This window comes from Aquarana catesbeiana, linkage group LG07, assembly GCF_042186555.1.
Source record: "Aquarana catesbeiana isolate 2022-GZ linkage group LG07, ASM4218655v1, whole genome shotgun sequence".
Classification (NCBI taxonomy): domain Eukaryota; kingdom Metazoa; phylum Chordata; class Amphibia; order Anura; family Ranidae; genus Aquarana; species Aquarana catesbeiana.
The window spans coordinates 3,342,247-3,363,154 of NC_133330.1; the positions used below are offsets into that span (position 1 = coordinate 3,342,247).

General features: G+C 45.5%; 1 protein-coding gene across 4 annotated transcripts in view; it reads right to left on the reverse strand.

Moving 5' to 3' along the window:
• LOC141102621 (contactin-4-like) overlaps positions 1–20,908 on the reverse strand; it is a gene marked incomplete at its 3' end in the record, with an annotated part of 285,105 nt that overhangs the window by 85,677 nt on the left and 178,520 nt on the right. For all 4 annotated transcript variants that reach the window (XM_073591528.1, XM_073591530.1, XM_073591529.1 and 1 more), the window contains 1 exon segment: positions 13,523–13,641. In XM_073591528.1, the coding sequence (XP_073447629.1) occupies positions 13,523–13,574 (52 nt within the window).

A 20,908-nucleotide genomic window follows, 5' to 3' on the forward strand; every position in this document is an offset into this window, starting at 1 on the left:
CAAATCATTGGGTTCAGGTGTTCCAATCCCCTCCATGGACACAGGTGTATAGAATGAAGCACCTCGACATGCAGACGTCTTCTACAAACATTGGTGAAGGAACGGGTCGCTCTCAGGAGCTCAGTGAATACAAGCGTGGTACCGGGATAGGTGGCCTCCTGTGCAATAAGTCCATCCATAAATTTCCTTGCTATTAAATATTCCACAGTCACCCGTTAGCGATATAACAAAATGGAAGCCACTGGGAACAGCAACTCAGCCACCAAGTGGTCAGCCACGTAAAATGACAGAGCGGGGTCAGCGCAGGCTGAAGCTCACAGTGTGTAGAAGTCACCAACTGTCTGCAGAGTCAATAGACACAGACCTCCAAACTTCATGTGGTCTTCAAATCAGCACAACAACAGTTGTAGAGATCTTCATGGAACGGGTCTCCATGGCCGAGCAGCTCCATCCAACCTTCCATCACCAAGAGCATCGCAAAGTGTCGGATACCGTGGTGTAAAGCACACCGCCAATGGACTCTAGAGCAGAGGAGACGTGTTCTCTGGAGTGACCAATCACCCTTCTCTGTCTGGCGATCCGATGGACATGTCTGGGTTTGGTGGTTGCCAGGAGAACAGTACTTTCCTGACTGCATTGTGCCAAGTGTGAAATTTGGTGAAGGGGGGATTATGTTGTGGGGGGGGAGGGGGATTATGGTGTGGGGGGGATTATGGTGTGGGGGGGAGGGGGGATTATGGTGTGGGGGGGTTATTTTTCAGGGGTTGGGCTTGGCCTCTTAGTTCCAGTGAAGGGAACTCTTAAGGCGTCAGCATACCAAGACATTTTGGACAATTTCATGCTCCCAACTTTGTGGGAACAGTTTGGGGTCGGCACCTTCCTGTTCCGATATAACTGCGCACCAGTGCACAAAGCAAGGTCCATAAAGACATGGATGAGGGAGTCTGGGGTGGAGGAACTTGACTGGCCTGCACAGAGTCCTGACCTAAACCTGACAGAACACCCTTGGGAAGAATTAGAGTGGAGACTGCGAGCCAGGCCTTCTCATCCAACATCAGTGCCTGACCTCACAAATGCTCTTCTGGAAGAATGGTCAAACCTTCCCATAGACACCCTCCTAAACCTTGTGGACAGCCTTCCCAGAAGAGGTGAAGCTGTTATAGCGGCAAAGAGCGGAGCCAACTCAATATTGAACCCTCTGGACTAAGACTGGGATGTCATTAAAGGTCATGTGTGTGTAAAGGCAGGCGTCCCAATACTTTTAGTAAAATAATGTACCTTGACGCAGCTCTGTAACTACATAATATTACGAAGAGATATTCATTCATCTTTATCAGAGGATCTATGGTGATTGGTTGATTTGACTATTCTTTATATGTACAGAGCGCTATTGTCTCTTTTTGCACTCATTTAAACTGAACTATTTTTTTTTTATGTCTTAACAATTGTCTCCTTGGTTGTACCGGAAAAGTTTTCTGGTTTGGTATATATATATATATCGGGGATAGTTTTTGGATTAGTATATAGATATATCGGGGATGCTGTATGATAGACATGTGCACTGCCAAAAAATTCGTTCGTTTTCGTTTCATTTGTTTTTGGGTTTTTTTTTTTCGTTTTTTCGGGTCATACCTTATGATCGCAATTCGTAACTTCGAAATTCAAAAATCCGAAAATAAGAAAGAACAGGTATTGGAGTTTCCTTTCAAATTTGGCTGTTAGTCAACGTAACCAATACAAATTTATGTTTATGAATTATTCGAAATAACGAAATTGCCGCATCTAAACAAATGGAACGGAACAAATTAACGGTGACCCCCCCCCCCCCCCCACCACCATTTTACTTACCTGAGCCCTGGAACTTGACCCACCGGGGACGCGCTGTCTCTCTGCCCGGGGGTTCTCGGCTCTTGATTGGATAGATTGATAGCAGCGCAGCCATTGGCTCCTACTGCTGTCATTGATTGACGCGGGTCATACATTTGGCGGCTATGAACGCCGAATGCTGGACTCGGGAGAGCGCTTGTCTTAAGGGGTTATCTGATGTGGGGAGGAGCTGCGAGAGACGCCGGGGGACCCCAGAAGAGGAGGATCGGGGCCACTATGTGCAAAATGAGCTGCACTGTGGAGGTAAGTATAACATGTTTGTAATTTAAAAAAACAAAAAACTAACCCTTACAATCACTTTAATAATAAATAATAGTAATAAAAAGTTTGTATTATTTTTATTGTTATTTATTATTTATAATTTGTTACATTCTATTTGTTTAGATGCGGCATTTGTTATTCCGGATAATTTGTAACTTTGGATACATTTGTATTCATTACATTCACTAACAGCCAAATTAGAAAGGAAATTCCATTAGCTATAAATTTATTAGTTAGTGATTGTTACTTTATTCTTCATTGGTTATTATTTCAGATTTTCGAATTTTTGGGTTTTCAGATTTTCGAAATCCTCAAATTTACGAATATTCTGAAAAATTAGGGTTTTCATTAATTTGGATATTTCCGAATTAACTAATTTGTCGAATTCAGAAACAAAACGTGTCTAATGTATGACCTATAAGATTGTCGATTAGAATCCTGGAGGCTTTTCTTATTTATTCAATACATTGTAATCCTTGTAAATGGAAATCTCTCATCGATCGATGAAATAACACACATGTGGTGATTGTAGCGGTGAGATGAAAGCTCGAAGCCGAGGTCGGCAACCTTTCCCACATTGAGTGTCAATTTACCAGCATTAGACACCCGGCGTGCCGATAATCAGTGCCTCAGAATCGCCGACTTTATTTTCAGAGTTGTTCTGATAATGACGAGTTAATTATTACATTTTACAGGTGACACAAAACTCGATCGTATGTAGTATTTGGGGCTCATTAATTAAAGATGAATAAACTTCGAATGTGTCAGAAACTCATCATATCCACTCACCGGACACTTTATTAGGTACACCTGTTCAGCTGCTCGGTAACACAGATTGATAATCAGCCAATCACAACGGCAGCAAATCAATGCATTTAGGCCTCTAGACATGGTGAAGACGACTTGCTGAAATTCAATCTGAGGATTAGAAAGGGGATCTGGGTGACTGTGAACGTGGCATGGTGGTTGGTGGCAGATGGGCTGGTCTGAGTATTTCTGGGATTTTCACACACAGCCATCTCTCGGGATTACAGAGAATGGTGGAAAAAGAGAAAATATCCAGTGAGCGGCAGTTGTGTGGAGGAAAATGCCTTGTTGATGTCAGAGGTCAGAGAAGAATGGGCAGACTGGTTCCAGATGATAGAAAGACAACAGGAACTCCAATAACCTCTCGTTAAACCCAAGGTATGCAGAATACCATCTCTGAACACACAAAACATCCAACCTTGAAGCAGATGGGCTACAGCAGCAGAAGACCACACCAGGTGCCACTCCTGTCAGCTAAGAACAGGAAACTGAGTCTACAATTGGCACAGGATCACCAAAACTGGACAATAGAAGATTGGAAAAATGTTGTCTGGTCTGATGAGTCTGGATTTCAGCTCCGACATTCAGATGGTGGGGTCAGAATTTGGAGCATGGATCCATCCTGCCTTGTATGACCGGTTCAGGCTGGTGGTGGGGGTGTAATGGTGTGGGGGATGGGATATCACCGGTTCAGGCTGGTGGTGGGGGTGTAATGGTGTGGGGGATGGGGTATCACCGGTTCAGACTGGTGGTGGAGGTGTAATGGTGTGGGGGATGGGATATCACCGGTTCAGGCTGGTGGTGGGGGTGTAATGGTGTGGGGGATGGGATATCACCGGTTCAGGCTGGTGGTGGGGGTGTAATGGTGTGGGGGATGGGGTATCACCGGTTCAGACTGGTGGTGGAGGTGTAATGGTGTGGGGGATGGGATATCACCGGTTCAGGCTGGTGGTGGGGGTGTAATGGTGTGGGGGATGGGATATCACCGGTTCAGGCTGGTGGTGGAGGTGTAATGGTGTGGGGGGATGGGATATCACCGGTTCAGGCTGGTGGTGGGGGTGTAATGGTGTGGGGGATGGGATATCACCGGTTCAGGCTGGTGGTGGGGGTGTAATGGTGTGGGGGGATGGGGTATCACCGGTTCAGGCTGGTGGTGGGGGTGTAATGGTGTGGGGGATGGGATATCACCGGTTCAGGCTGGTGGTGGGGGTGTAATGGTGTGGGGGATGGGATATCACCGGTTCAGGCTGGTGGTGGGGGTGTAATGGTGTGGGGGATGGGATATCACCGGTTCAGGCTGGTGGTGGGGGTGTAATGGTGTGGGGGATGGGGTATCACCGGTTCAGGCTGGTGGTGGGGGTGTAATGGTGTGGGGGATGGGATATCACCGGTTCAGGCTGGTGGTGGGGGTGTAATGGTGTGGGGGATGGGATATCACCGGTTCAGGCTGGTGGTGGGGGTGTAATAGTGTGGGGGATGGGATATCACCGGTTCAGGCTGGTGGTGTAATGGTGTGGGGGATGGGATATCAGTGGTTCAGGCTGGTGGTGGGGGTGTAATGGTGTGGGGAATGGGATATCACCGGTTCAGGCTGGTGGTGGGGGTGTAATGGTGTGGGGGATGGGATATCACCGGTTCAGGCTGGTGGTGGGGGTGTAATGGTGTGGGGGATGGGATATCACTGGTTCAGGCTGGTGGTGGGGGTGTAATGTGGGGGATGGGGTATCACCGGTTCAGGCTGGTGGTGGGGGTGTAATGATGTGGGGGATGGGGTATCACCGGTTCAGGCTGGTGGTGGGGGTGTAATGGTGTGGGGGGATGGGGTATCACCGGTTCAGGCTGGTGGTGGGGGTGTAATGGTGTGGGGGATGGGATATCACCGGTTCAGGCTGGTGGTGGGGGTGTAATGATGTGGGGGATGGGGTATCACCGGTTCAGGCTGGTGGTGGGGGTGTAATGATGTGGGGGATGGGGTATCACCGGTTCAGGCTGGTGGTGGGGGTGTAATGGTGTAGGGGATGGGGTGTCCCCATCTTCTGATGGCTCCTTCTAGCAGGATAATGCACCATGTCACAAAGCTCCAATCATCTCACCACTGGACAATGAGGTCCCTGTACTCCAATGGCCTCCACACTCACCACATCTCATCCAATAGAGAACCTTTCGGGATGTGGTGGAACAGGAGATTGGCATCATGGATGTGCAGCCGACAAATCTGCAGAAACTGTGTGATGTTATCATGTCACTATGGAGCAAAATCTCTGAGGAACGTTTCCAACACCTTGTTGTATCTATGCCACCAAGAATGAAGGCCAAAGGGGGTCCAACCCGCTACTAGCAAGGAGGACCTCATAAAGTGTCTGGAGAGTGTATATTTATATATATATATATATATAGAAAGGAATTCAATAAGCCAATAACATCACTTTTCTGGCACTGTGGCCCCTTTAACACGGCCCTGCGCCTAATTCATGAAAGCTTTGCACCAGTTTCAGTACGAGGTCTGACGTGCGCCGGATCCAGGTAGTTCTTATCACCTTTTCGGATCCTAAAAGACTTAAGGCCAGTTCACAGATAAGCAAAGTTGGAGTACAGGAAGGGGGGGGGAGGGGAATGTTGTGTGCTCATTTTTGTATTAATATATTTGAATGTGTTTTACATTTACTTCTTCTTTGCTAGGATAAAGGCCACCAGCATCCTAGGAACCATTAACTATCATAGTAAACTGGCAGTGGGTGGAGCCTGATGGGGAATGCCGAGATACTAGTTCCCCATCAGTTCTCCCTTTCCTCTGATGGACGGCAAATGTCCGTTATTCAGTCCAATAGCAGCTTTGGAATCCACCTACTGCCATCTGCTGTCAATCATGGGCAAGGCGGACCTGGTGTGGAACGAGTCTCAGAGTTCCCCATAAGGTTCTGCCCACCCAATTTATATTAATGGCTGCTGCACATGGTGGGTGGCCGGAGCCTGATAAGGAACTTTAAGTCTAGTATTCTGTCAGCTCCGCCTTGCCTGTGATGGATCGCAGAGTGGATTCCTTAGCTGCTATTCAGTCCAATGTATCGGCTTTGGAATCCTCCCACTGCCATTCAATGTCAATCCTGGGCAAAGAGGACCTGATGGGGAACTAGTCTCAGAGTTCCCCATCAGGCATCTCCCATGCAACAGACACAGTGGTCTTGAATTTTGAGTTGTTGGGAGGGCGGGGCCTGATGGTGGACCCTCAGACTAGTTTCCCATCAGGTCCTCCTTGCCCGTGAATAGTGGCTATGGAGTCCCCTCATGGCCATTTGCTGTCCATCACAGGAAAAGCAGACCTGATGGGGAACTGGTCTCAGACTCCCCCTATTAGGTCCCACCCAACAACACAAAATTCACGTTGGCTAGAAGGAGCCTGATGGGGAAGTCTGAGACCAGCTCCCCAGAAGGTCTGCTTTGCCTGTGATTGACAGCAGATGGAAATGCATGAATTCCAAAGCCTCCAATGGACAGAATATTAGCTATGGATCCACCCCCTGCCACTTGCTGTCAATTAAAAGTAAAGTGGTCTAGATGGGGAACTAGTCTCCAGTATGGGCACTCTGTTCTCAGTACAGGGCATTGACAGATTCAGCTACCTGTCTCTAACCGGGCACAAGCACCGTCACTTTTGGTGGCGCACTGCAATGAAATTCACCGTAATGAATTCCCCGGACAGTATGTAACTATTGTGGCATTTCAGGGGAGTCCGGCTACATTGAGATTCGACAAGGCCTTATGAAGGGGGAATGTCTGAGCCCCCGAAACCTGTGGGCTTTCTTTTACTGTAAACCAACTGGCATTCAATGAATGACTTGTCCTCACTGAGGGAAGAAAACCAAACAGCATAAAAACAACTTGGCATGTTGCCCGGTCAAACATGCATGCATGATGATGTCGGTGCAAAAGCCCTGCTCCTACGTGTTTCGTCCACATAGACATCCTCTGAAGGATGATAGGTTTTCTATTTATCCTGAGATTGTCACAGAGATAGAAAGCAATGGGAAAATCCCAAATTTTGAGTTGTCTACAGAATGGGAGGTGAAGAAAAATCTTCCACTGGTCACACCTTTTGCGGTGATTTCTCCTCAAATTGGAAAGATTTCCTCTCTCTCGGCCAGGGTTCTGACCATCCCCCATTCTAAAAAAAAAAAAAAAAAAAAAAAAAAAGGCTTTGATATTATCAGTTGTAAAAAATAAAAAAAAAGGTCATTGACGCCATGGAATGGAAACACTGAATGCGTTTTGCTTCTGTGCGCTCAGTCTTATGAAGAAGAAAATGGACCCAAAGGAATTATCACAAAAAGAGATAAAAAAAGGATACAAAAGAAAGGAATCTGCAGAAATGGGGGAAGGGGAGTGAGGACGCTGCTTTGGCTTCAGGGCGCCGCCATCCATTTTTAAAATAAAGTCGACACCTGCTTTGTGTTGCAAGTCGCAATACGGCGTAAACGCGGGTAAACCAACGACTTGTGAAAGTTAAGTGTGACACGACACCCTCCGGTGCACTATACCGATAGTTACTGCCGGCGAAAGGTAACCGACACATTTTAATAAAGCTTTGCATTCAGTGATTGCCGACAAATTCTTCTGCCAACGGCAGATATACGGCACTTAGCGTTGGTTAATACGTCTGCTTTGAATTTTACTTTGTGGGTTAAAGGTGCTCCAGATTACCATTCTGCCAATGGTGCCAGCCAAGAGCGACTGTCAGATAATGACTGACATATGTAATTCCTGCATTGATGATGTGACAGAGATACGGAACTCGCACACAATCGATCTCAGCCATACGAAGGGCAACAAAAAAACAATATACGAGGGATTGGATTTTATTGCAGCGCTATTAGTTCAGTTTCTAAAGCGAAGGCTGATTGTGAGGGTGCATATGATACATTTTATACCCTTTTTGAGCCTTCATTTACACCTGAACATTATGTTGTATGATTCCTGAAGTGCGACAGCACTCAATCTGAAAAATGTATTCCATTATTCCCAATGACTGAGAGCACAATTGTTTACAATGTCTTTGTATGATGGAGGATTATCAGGACCCTTCAATGGAATTCGATAAATTTAACAATTTGGGAAGTGTCCAGGTACTTTAAGTCATAAAATAGGTTAAAAAAATCTTAATTACTTATACTATTCATCTTCTTTTCCTGTTCTCGTTTTAGCAATTTAAAATGATTTTTTCAACCATATTTAATTTGCAAAAATTCCCAATGGTTTAAGGCCGAGTACTATTAACATATTTGGCGAGGCTAATGCCGCGTACACACGAGCGGATTTTACGGCAGACTTTGCCCGGCGGACGGGATTTCGTCGGACAATTCGATCGTGTGTGGGCTCCAGCGGACTTCGGAAGGTCCGTCATAAAGTCCGCCGAGCAAAGTCTGCGTTAAGTCCGCTCGTGTGTACGTGGCATTAGTCCCGTCAACATATTTGGCAAGGTTGAGTACATCAACATCTTTGATGAGATCAAGTACGTCAACATATTTTGTGAAGCCAAGTACATCAACATATTTAGTAAGGCCAAGTACCATCAACATATTTAGTGAGGCCAAGTACCATCAACATATTTAGTGAGGCCAAGTACCATCAACATATTTGGTGAGGCCAAGTACCATCAACATATTTAGTAAGGCCAAGTACCATCAACATATTTGGTGAGGCCAAGTACCATCAACATATTTGGTGAGGCCAAGTACCATCAACATATTTGGTGAGGCCAAGTACCATCAACATATTTGGTGAGGCCAAGTACCATCAACATATTTAGTAAGGCCAAGTACCATCAACATAGTTAGTAAGGCCAAGTACCATCAACATATTTGGTGAGGCCAAGTGCCATCAACATATTTAGTGAGGCCAAGTACCATCAACATATTTAGTAAGGCCAAGTACCATCAACATATTTAGTGAGGCCAAGTACCATCAACATATTTAGTAAGGCCAAGTACCATCAACATATTTGGTGAGGCCAAGTACCATCAACATATTTAGTGAGGCCAAGTACCATCAACATATTTAGTAAGGCCAAGTACCATCAACATATTTGGTGAGGCCAAGTATGTAAACACATTTAGTGAGATCAAGTATGTAAACACATTTGGTGAGGTCAAGTACGTCACCATAGTTGGTGAGGCCAAGTACAGTCAACACATTTAGTGAAGTTAAGTACGTCAACCAAAAAATAAAACAGGATAAACATCACTTAACCAGTAAATGCAAGGCTGGCTCATCCCAATTTCAAGGGATGGGGTTTCCTGGAGCCAAAGAAGGACTAAATGCTAAAGGGGTGAGTGACCCAGGTACAAAAAAACAGAGTCAAGCTGGAGGAGCTCAGAAAGGAAAACACACCGCAGCATGGGCATGAATCTAATTATAACTATAATTTATTGATACAAAAAATTCAAATTTATCAAAAGGAGGAATTGGTAAGGTGGTAAGTCCTTGCTGGCGCTATATGGTCCAAGAGGAATGATGTGGAGCGGCAGGTGTACAAGCCGCATGAATGAGCTGGAGACTCTTTATGTGACGTGATGACATCAGGCTACTGATCCATACATGACTGCCTATACATCACAGCATCAGGTTATCCCAGTGTTTTCCATTTCATTGTGAACTAACATCATATGGACTTTACCTACAGCTTGCCATAATTGCCCCTGTGGCCCCTGCCATATCCATTTGCCATCAGTGGCTTATCTTCCTTTTGATAAATTTGAATTTTTTGTATCAATAAAATGTAGATTCAAGCACATGCTGTGTTTTCCATTCGGAGCCCCTCCAGCTTGACTCTGGTTCTTTGTACCTGGGTCACCACCCCTTTAGCATTTAGGCCAAGTACGTCAAACATATTTGTGAGGCCAAGTATGTCATCATATTTGGTGAGGCCAAGTATGTCAACAAATTTGGTGGGGCCAAGTACGTCAACATATTTGGTGAGTTCAAGTACAGTCAACAAATTTGGTGGGGCCAAGTACGTCAACATATTTGGTGAGGCCGAGTACAGTCAACGCATTTGGTGAGTCCAAGTAAGTTAACATATTTGGTGAGTCCAAGTACAGTCAACAAATTTGGTGAGTCCAAGTACGTTACCATATTTGGTGAGTCAAAGTAGAGTCAACATATTTGGTGAGTCCAAGTACAGTCCACACATTTGGTGAGGCCAAGCACAGTCAACACACTTGGTGAGGTCAAGTTAATCAAAATATTTGATGAGGCCAAGTACCGCCAATATATTAGGCAAGGTTAAGTATGTCAACACATTTGGTGAGGCCAATTACTGTCAACGATTTGATGAGTCCAAGTACCATCAACACATTTGGCAAGGTCAAATATGTCAACACATTTGGTCAGCCCAAGTATCAACATATTTGGTAATAGAGTGTGTTGGCGAGTTTGGTCTTTTTTGGACATAGGAAATGTTGGAAAGCCTTCCAGTGTATGATCAACATATCAGAGAGAGTTTCCCTCTAGATTTGCAGGCCGTTGCTGCCCAGTCTGCAGAAATAACTCTTACTCTGGTTAGACAGGTAACCCCACACAATGCTTTAAAACTGTGCTGAATGTGGAACGCCTTCCTCCAGGCCGGCAATGGTGGTCTCCAGTTCTGGAAGGAAGCCCTGGCTATGTGGCGGGTAACCAAAACTCTGGCAGGTTGTCTTTAACAAAAATGGTTAACCAAAGCAGGAAGAAGTTTCCAGGAATAGAGGAATGGGTGATTTCCCCCCCCCTGTGTGACAGGACCTCATCATGATGTTCCTACAAGCGTGCAGCCCGCCAAGTCACAATGTGTAATCTGTCAACGCTCACCCCTGACAGCCTGCCGACAGATGACACAGTAACAAGTGTAACATCAACTGTAACATTTAATGGAGCGTCAAATTCACACTAAAAAGCACATCTGAGATCTTTTAAACTTTAATAATGTAATAATTTTCAAGCCACGTTCTTATTATTACATTGTTACCGGTCCAACGTTTGCGTGATTTGTACTGCACCTCATAAGGCCTAAAAACCTAAAAACACCGACAGACATGAAATGGTTTGGGAGATGTTCTCATGCCTATGGAGCAGCTGACACAATTTTTAAGGCTAAAGGATAAGTTTCCCCATTTCCAGAAAATAGCCTGTGCCGTTAAGGGTCCCAAAATTGTGAAGCTTTGTAAAATGTTCATTGATATTATTGTCATACCTGTAGGACATTGGGGGCCCCCTGGAAGCCTGGCCAAAAAAACTCCCTCTTCACCTCCCACTTATTCTAAGACATGGTCTGGAGGGGGCGTGACACACCCTGTGACTGGCAGAAATCCTCCCACACCATGTTATTGACAACAGATAATAAAGATTTAATTTCAAATATATATTTGTATGACAACTTAAAACCGTTTATTGATATTATTTATTTTTATTCTGTATTCCAAAGGCTGTATTTTATTTTTATTTTTTTGAACATGTGACCAGCAGCAGAAGAATAGAAGCTCCTCCTGCTTATGTTTCCCTGCAGACAGGCTGGGTGAGAGCCGGGTCATGTGACAGCTGGATATCCATTAGGAAAAAGGGACTTCGATTTTTTTTTTAAATTAAAATAATTACAGAGCCGTCATCCATATAAAGAAATAGAAGGGAGAATGTACATTACACAGTGTGTGTGTATCACTTTAAATGAGAGATTTCGGGGAGGAATAGGTTTTTGAATTCAGGGAGGGATAAGTGTTGGATTTCGGGAAGGATTAAATGGATATTGGGGAGGGTTAAAAGTTGTATTTCAGGGAGGGTTAAGCATTGATTTTCAGAGAGGGTTAAGTGTTGGATTTTGGGGAGGGTTAAATATTGTATTTCAGGGAGGGTTAAATGTTAAATTTCAGGGAGAGTTAAGTGTTGGATATTGGGGAGGGTTAAGTGTTGGATATTGGGGAGGGTTAAGTGTTGGATTTTGGGGAGAGTTAAATGTTGATTTTGATGAGGGTTAAATGTTGGATTTCAGGGAGAGTTAAGTATTGGATTTCAGGGAGGAATAAGTGTTAGATTTTGGGAAGGGTAAAGTGTTGCATTTTGGGGAGGGTTAAATGTTAGATTTCAGGGAGAGTTAAGTGTTGGATTTTGGGGAGGGCTAAATGTTGGATTTCAGAGAAGAATAAGTGTTAGATTTTGGGAAGGGTTAAATGTTTGGTTTTTGGGGAGGGTTAAATGTTGTATTTCGGGGAGGGTTAAGTGTTGGATTTCAGGGAAGAATAAGTGTTAGATTTTGGGAAGGGTTAAATGTTAGATTTCAGGGAGAGTTAAGTGTTGGATTTTGGGGAGGGTTAAGTGTTGGGGTTCGAGGAGGGTTAAATGTTGTATTTTGGGGAGGGTTAAATGTTAGATTTCAGGGAGAGTTAAGTGTTGGATTTCAGGGAGGGTTAAATGTTGGATTTCAGGGAGGAATACGTTTTAGATTTTAGGAAGGGTTAAATGTTTGGTTTTTGGGGAGGGTTAAATGTTGGATTTCAGGGAGAGTTAAGTGTTGGATTTTGGGGAGGGTTAAGTGTTAAGTTTCAGGGAGGGTTAAATGTTGTATTTTGGGAGGGTTAAGTGTTAAGTTTCAGGGAGGGTTAAATGTTGGATTTCGGGAAGGGTTAAGTGTTGGGGTTCAAGGAGGGTTAAATGTTGTATTTTGGGGAGGGTTAAGTGTTGGGTTTTGGGGAGGGTTAAGTGTTGTATTTTGGGGAGGGTTAAGTGTTGGGTATCATGGAAGGTTAAATGTTGTATTTTGGGGATGGTTAAATGTTGGATTTTGGGAGGGTTAAGTGTTGGGTTTCCGGAAGGGTGAAATGTTGGATTTCGGAAAGGGTTAAAGTGTTGGGTTTCCGGAAGGGTGAAATGTTGGATTTTGGGAGGGTTAAGTGTTGGGTTTCCGGGAGGGTGAAATGTTGGATTTCGGGAAGGGTTAAGTTCTGGGTTTTGGGGGATTAAGTGTTGGGTTTTGGGAAAGTATTAAGGCCTCCTAAGCTATCAGAGATAAATCAGATGTTTGGTACACTGAGGGAACATATTTGAATTTTACTTGTTTCACCACTAAAAAGCCTTGTGCCGAGAATTACTGCACTGAGCATCCAGTGCCAAAAGCCAACACACCGATAATGGACAGCTGAGTCATCAAAGAACAGGCCATATGAACTCATCCAGAGCTAGTGATGGGCTGAAGGGTTGAGGCACATAGAACCTCATCTAGGTCACTAGTTTCTGGTGACCCGAATGCCTCAACGCTAAGAAATAAAGGTCTTCAGACAACAAAGCTGACATCAAGGGCAGCCGGATAATGCCACAGATATAAAAACACACATTCTGTACGAGGTCGGGCAAAGAACCGCCAGATGCGCAGCCCAACTCCTAGCCTTTTGTACGCTGCAGAATCTGAGGCCGTCAGGCACATGTCAGCAGAAGCCGAGCCAGAGAACCTACGAGCTTCCTAATTGGCCCCCAAAGTGGGACCTGAATTCCCCCAAGCACGGCAAGAAGTATTTTTAATACCATGAACTGTGAATGGATGCCTTACCTGCCAGACACACGAACCAGCGAAACGCCAGCAGTTTCCATAGCAACCTCATCCTCGTTTGGTGGGTTTGAACGCTTCTTCTCCGGCCACTGGGATCTGCAGCGAGTTTACACGTTTATCTGTGGAGGAGAAAACAGAAAGAGAGGAAGTTTATCATTTTCTGTCTGTTGTACCAAGACCGTCGGCAGCCGTCATCCCCCCTTCACTGCTACCCGATCGATCGCTGTTTTACCTTCCTCGCAGCGCCGGCCTGAGAAAAAGCAATCAGTCGGCACGTTACGGGTGACCTAGATCTGGCAGAGCACCTATTGCATTAATCCGGTAAAATACATGCACACAACCCGGCCTGGAAATATTGAAGACCCCCCTTAGTATTGATGTTAGGTCAAAGGATCCTATGATCAATGGTAACGTAATACTTCATCATGTGTTAAAACCTCTGCTGGGAACGCCAAAGATTTTATCTATACAGCAACACACTGCAGCGCCCCGCCGAACCAACTGTGATCAACAAGGATATTCCTTCACAATACTGAACCTGACATTTACAGAGGCAGCCATCTTGTGGGTGGTACAATTGGGAGAATGCAGCCTATCCAATCACTAGAGAGCGGTGACATCACTGAGAATGCAGCCTATCCAATCACTAGAGAGCGATGACATCACTGAGAATGCAGCCTATCCAATCACTAGAGAGCGATGACATCACTGAGAATGCAGCCTATCCAATCACTAGAGAGCGATGACATCACTGAGAATGCAGCCTATCCAATCACTAGAGAGCGGTGACATCACTGAGATTGCTACCTATCCAATCACTAGAGAGCGATGACATCACTGAGAATGCAGCCTATCCAATCACTAGAGAGCGATGACATCACTGAGAATGCAGCCTATCCAATCACTAGAGAGCGGTGACATCACTGAGAATGCAGCCTATCCAATCACTAGAGAGCGATGACATCACTGAGAATGCAGCCTATCCAATCACTAGAGAGCGGTGACATCACTGAGAATACAGCCCATCCAATCACTAGAGAGCGATGACATCACTGAGAATGCAGCCTATCCAATCACTAGAGAGTAGTGACATCACTGAGAATGCAGCCTATCCAATCACTAGAGAGCGATGACATCACTGAGAATGCAGCCTATCCAATCACTAGAGAGCGATGACATCATAGTAGATAGTAATAATTATTACCCCAGCACCATTACATTAGTCAGCACTTCAGCATAGTACACAGGTCCATTCACATTTTTCCTTGTACCTCAAAGGAGCCAACAAATCAAACATCCCCAGCACACTTTTATGCATATTCGGGGAATTTTAGGAAGATGATGATGAAATTACTGGTGTATTTATGGGTTATGGGAGGAGAAGGGAACACCAGTAGAACACCCATCGTTAAGAAAGGTTGGGGTACATAAACATTCGGTGTAGGGAACATGCCTGGCACTGATGAATCCAGAAGGTTCTGGTCCTGCTAGTAGAGGGTTTGACCCTCAGCTCTGTGTGTGCAAAAATCTCAGGTCTATTCACAGCATAATAGTAAAACCATCTGTAGAAAAGCTGTAGCCTTTGCAATCCTCCCTGCTGGCTGCAACTGGTAAATGTGAAAAAATATCCAATATTTCACACTTCCCCCGACTGACAAAAAATACGAAATAAAATATTTTTTTACCACCGAACATAAAATGAATACTAAATTGTTTCTTTTTTTCTGAAAATATTTTTCTTAGTTTTTTGACCTTCAAAATAGAAAACAAAAATGAAGAAAGTTTATGAGAAATGAGCGCGGCGTTCTTGTGATTTGTGCGGCATTGCGGTACTTGGGAGGCGCGTCCTGAAGATGAGGTAATCCGCGGATTTTGGCCCTCGGCGGCCGACCGGCGTTCATTTCCAGACGGTGAAATCCTCCGAAGGATCCCGTCTCCTCCGAGAAGATTTAACGTCTCCGTCTTGCCCAGCCGGCTCTCCAATACAATCATTTGTAGCAATTATCTTCATTTTCTGTTTCTTGATCCATAATATATGACATTTACTTCAGCGGGAAGACGCGGAAATTGAACAAGTCGTGCGCTTTTGTCTCCAGACTTCTTCATCCGTTTAACAACGCCGAGCCGGCTGGCCTGGCAGACGGACGTTGATTGGCTCACCGGCGATGATACAAAGACTCGGGACGGGCTCAGAATTATCCACCGATGGAGAACAAGGAATCTCATCCAATGCCGAAATGCTGCGAATTTGTAACGATTCGCCATCGCCGCAATTAAAGGGGAACTCTGATCGAAATAAAAAGTGCTGCACTACAGATAAGTGAAGTCATTTATTATCACAGAGATGTTCGGCTCCTTTTTAAATTCTAATAACAGAAATCCCCCAAATGTCCCCGATGAAGAGACCCCCCCCGGAATGTTTGGCCTTGGATAGGAGGTGATGATGGGGGAGGGGTATGTATTGGGGGGTGATGATGGGGGAGGGGTATGTATTGGGAGGTGATGATGGGGGAGGGGTATGTATTGGGGGGTGATGATGAGGGAGGGGTATGTATTGGGGGGTGATGATGGGGGAGGGGTATGTATTGGGAGGTGATGATGGGGGAGGGGTATGTATTGGGGGTGTGATGATGAGGGAGGGGTATGTATTGGGGGGTGATGATGGGGGAGGGGTATGTATTGGGGGGGTGATGATGGGGGAGGGGTATGTGTTGGGGGGTGATGATGGGGGAGGGGTATGTATTGGGGGGGTGATGATGGGGGAGGGGTATGTATTGGGGGGTGATGATGGGGGAGGGGTATGTATTGGGGGGGTGATGATGGGGGAGGGGTATGTATTGAGGGGTGATGATGGGGGAGGGGTATGTATTGGGGTTGATGATGGGGGAGGGGTACAGTTGTGATGAAGAGCCCCCCCCCCTGGAATGTTTGGCCTTGGATAGGAGGTGATGATGGGGGAGGGGTATGTATTGGGGAGGTGATGATGGAGGAGGGGTATGTATTGGGGGGTGATGATGGGGGAGGGGTATGTATTGGGGGGTGATGATGGGGGAGGGGTATGTATTGGGGGGTGATGATGGGGGAGGGGTATGTATTGGGGAGGTGATGATGGAGGAGGGGTATGTATTGGGGGGTGATGATGGGGGAGGGGTATGTATTGGGGTTGATGATGGGGGTGGGGTACAGTTGTGATGAAGAGCCCCCCCTGGAATGTTTGGCCTTGGATAGGAGGTGATGATGGGGGAGGGGTATGTATTGGGGGGTGATGATGGGGAAGGGGTACAGTTGGATGAAGAGCCCCCCCCCCCCTCAGAATGTTTGGCCTTGGATAGGAGGTGATGATGGGGGAGGGGTATGTATTGGGGGGTGATGATGGGGGAGGGGTATGTATTGAGGGGTGATGATGGGGGAGGGGTACAGTTGTGATGAAGAGCCCCCCCCGGAATGTTTGGTCTTGGATAGGAGGTGATGATGGGGGGAGGGGTACAGTTGTGATGAAGTGCCCCCCCTGGAACGTTTGGCCTTGGATAGGAGGTGATGATGGGGGAGGGGTATGTATTGGGGGGTGATGATGGGGGAGGGGTATGTATTGGGGGGGGGTGATGATGGGGGAGGGGTACAGTTGTGATGAAGAGCCCCCCCCCTCGGAATGTTTGGCCTTGGATAGGAGGTGATGATGGGGGAGGGGTATGTATTGGGAGGTGATGATGGGGGAGGGGTATGTATTGAGGGGTGATGATGGGGGAGGGGTACAGTTGTGATGAAGAGCCCCCCCCCGGAATGTTTGGCCTTGGATAGGAGGTGATGATGGGGGAGGGGTATGTATTGGGGGGTGATGATGGGGGAGGGGTATGTATTGAGGGGTGATGATGGGGGAGGGGTACAGTTGTGATGAAGAGCCCCCCCCGGAATGTTTGGCCTTGGATAGGAGGTGATGATGGGGGAGGGGTATGTATTGGGGAGGTGATGATGGAGGAGGGGTATGTATTGGGGGGTGATGATGGGGGAGGGGTATGTATTGGGGGGTGATGATGGGGGAGGGGTATGTATTGGGGGGTGATGATGGGGGAGGGGTATGTATTGGGGAGGTGATGATGGAGGAGGGGTATGTATTGGGGGGTGATGATGGGGGAGGGGTATGTATTGGGGTTGATGATGGGGGAGGGGTACAGTTGTGATGAAGAGCCCCCCCTGGAATGTTTGGCCTTGGATAGGAGGTGATGATGGGGGAGGGGTATGTATTGGGGGGTGATGATGGGGAAGGGGTACAGTTGGATGAAGAGCCCCCCCCCCCCTCAGAATGTTTGGCCTTGGATAGGAGGTGATGATGGGGGAGGGGTATGTATTGGGGGGTGATGATGGGGGAGGGGTATGTATTGAGGGGTGATGATGGGGGAGGGGTACAGTTGTGATGAAGAGCCCCCCCCGGAATGTTTGGTCTTGGTACAGACACAGAAGGTGGCACACACGGGGTACAATGCCAATTAAAGGGAAATTTCCCACATCTGTGACTTTTTACATTACAATCAGTGTCTGTGTATAAATAGTCAGTGAGTTTGTTATCTCAGGTGGATGTACTGAGCAGGCTGGATACTGAGCCATGGGGGAGCAGAAAAGAACTGTCAAAAGACCTGTGTAACAAGCAAATGGGACTTTATAAATCTGGAAACGGATATGAAAAGATATCCAAAGCCTTGAATATGGCAGTCAGTACTTTTCAATCACTTATTAAGAAGTGGAAATATTCGGGGATCTCTTAATACCAAGTAGACCAAAAAAAGATTTCAGCCAGAAGAAGAATTGTTCGGGATGCAAAGAAAACCCCCCCACAAGTCTGTGTAACAAGGTAATGTAACTATTTTTGTTTCATTCGTTTTTTACAGATTTTTCACAAAAAAAGAAAAGAACGTTTTTAACCACTTCAGCTCCAGGAGATTTACCCCCCCCCCCGAACGATACGCCACCCCATTACTTTATAAGACAATTGCGCGGTTGTGAGAAGTTGTACCCAAACAAAATTGATGTCCTTTTTACCCCCACAAATAGAGATTTCTTTTGGTGGTATTTTATCACCTCTGCGGTTTTTATTTTTTGCGCTATAAACAAAAAAAGAGACAATTTTGAAAAAAAAAAACAAAACAATATTTTTAACTTTGTACTATAAAACATCCAATAAAAAAAATGCAAAAAAATCGAATTTCTTCATCAATTTATTCCAATATGTATTCTGCTACAAATTTTTGGTAAAAAAAAATCACAATAAACGTAAATTAATTGGTTTACGCAAATGATACCGCGTCTACAAACTATGGGTTTCTTAAAATTTATTTAAGTTTTTACTAGTAATGGCGGTGATCGGCGACTTATAGCGGGACTGCGATATTGCGGCGGACGAATCGGACACTAATGCTGGCCGTACACGCACAGAATTTCGTCTGAAACTGGTCGTTTTCGTAAAGATCTTTCGACAATTGTGCCGTTAGTGGACCCAACTTTACCGACGATTTCGACCGCGGGCCCGGCTAACGCCGATGGATCCGAAGAGAAAACTTTTATCGTTTCAACTAAAGTGTATATTTGTATGTTGTAATGGAAACGATAAGAATATTCTGTCTTGTATGATTTTATACATGTTTTTATTGTTGACCAGCGTTCACTACGATCATGGTAACGAGCCAAGTTTATTCTGTCAGTTAGTGGCCAATTCGCTTTCGACCGACGAATAATCGCTAATGCCGCGTACACGCGATCGGAAATTTGGCCAGCGAAAGACCGATGAGAGCTTTTGGTCAGAAAATGCGACCGTGTGTACGCTCCATCGGACTTTTGCTGGTGGAATTCCCGCCAGCAAAAGATTGATAGCAGGTTCTCAATTTTTCGGTACGAAAATGCGTTCGTCTGTATGCAATTCTGACGCGCAAAATTCCTACGCATGCTCGGAAACATTGAACTTCATTTTCTCGGCTCGTCGTAGTGTTGTACGTCATCGCGTTCTTGACGGTCGAAAGTTCAGAGAACTTTTGTGTGACCCGTGTGTATGCAAGGCAAACTTGAGCGGAATTCCATCCGAAAAACCATCCAAGATTTTTCCGACGAAAAATCCGCTCGTGTGTAACAGTGGTGGGGGAGGGGTGCTTGTGCTTAGCAGGCACACAGGATCAGCGCATTCCCCTCTCACGGAACAGCCACCTGCCTTGTTTACATAGGCAGACTGCCCTTCTCCTGAACGATCGGCGGGTCGCGGAGGACATCGCGCTGCACCGGATCCACTGATTGGCTCCCGCTGTGATTGGACACAGCGGGGCCGTTCCATTTGTTTAGATGCAGCATTTGGTTTAATAATAATAAAAAAATGTTTTTATTATTATTATTATTTATTATTCATTTGTTCCGTTCCATTTGTTTAGATGCGGCATTCGTTATTTCGGATAATTCGTAACTTTAGATAAATTTGTATTTCTTACTTTCTCTAACAGCCAAATTTGAAAGAAAATAATACCTATAATTTAATAGTTAGTTCGTATTTAGAATTTTCGGATTCTCTTTCTCATTTTCGAATTTTCGAACTTACAAATTTACTAATTTACGAATATACGAATGACCTGAAAAACGAACCCACCCCCCCCCAAAAAAAAACGAATGAAACGAAAACAAATGAATTTTTCGGCAGTGCACATATCTAATCATGACCCTCTAACTAAAGAGAAGTCCTGTAAAGCAAAGCCACAGACAGGTAGATGTCACTGGTGCATCTGTGTAATGGTAACCTGGCTGTCACCCCTCCCCCCCCCCCCGCGCTGTCATCTGGAATCTCCGCCTCCAACTGACTGCAGCATAAAGGCTCAAGGGAAAGAAAGGTAAAGAACGTTCCACAGTGCAGCAAATCCAATTAAAATTTTTTAAACAAGCCGGTGTACAGATCCAAACACTTCCGGATTGAGGCTACAGCGCAATGACATCAGCATGAGCTCCGCCCTACACGTTTTGTCTGAATCAGACCTCATCTGGGACAATGCAGTGAAAGTAAGGGGCATCAATTTCCCTATGGATAGCATGAGGAAGGGTTGGAACCTTTGTGAGGTTTTTATTGATAGAATCTTCCCAAAAATAAGACTGGACTTTTACAGCCCAGATCTGGGAACCATGGGAAAAAAAAGACGCTTGCAGCGATCCTCCTCTCTACTCTAGGGGATGAGGAATAAGATGGAACATTTACCTTACTTATCTCTCCAGCAGGCCCCTGGCTTTTTCCTCTGCTCTGCTGGAGGGAGATGTAAGGTAAGAATAGCCCCTTATTCCTCTCCCACTAGAGATAACATCTAATCCTTGTAGTACAGCTGAAGGGGTATTTTTGGTTTCTGGAGGTTTTGAGGTACCAAAAATACA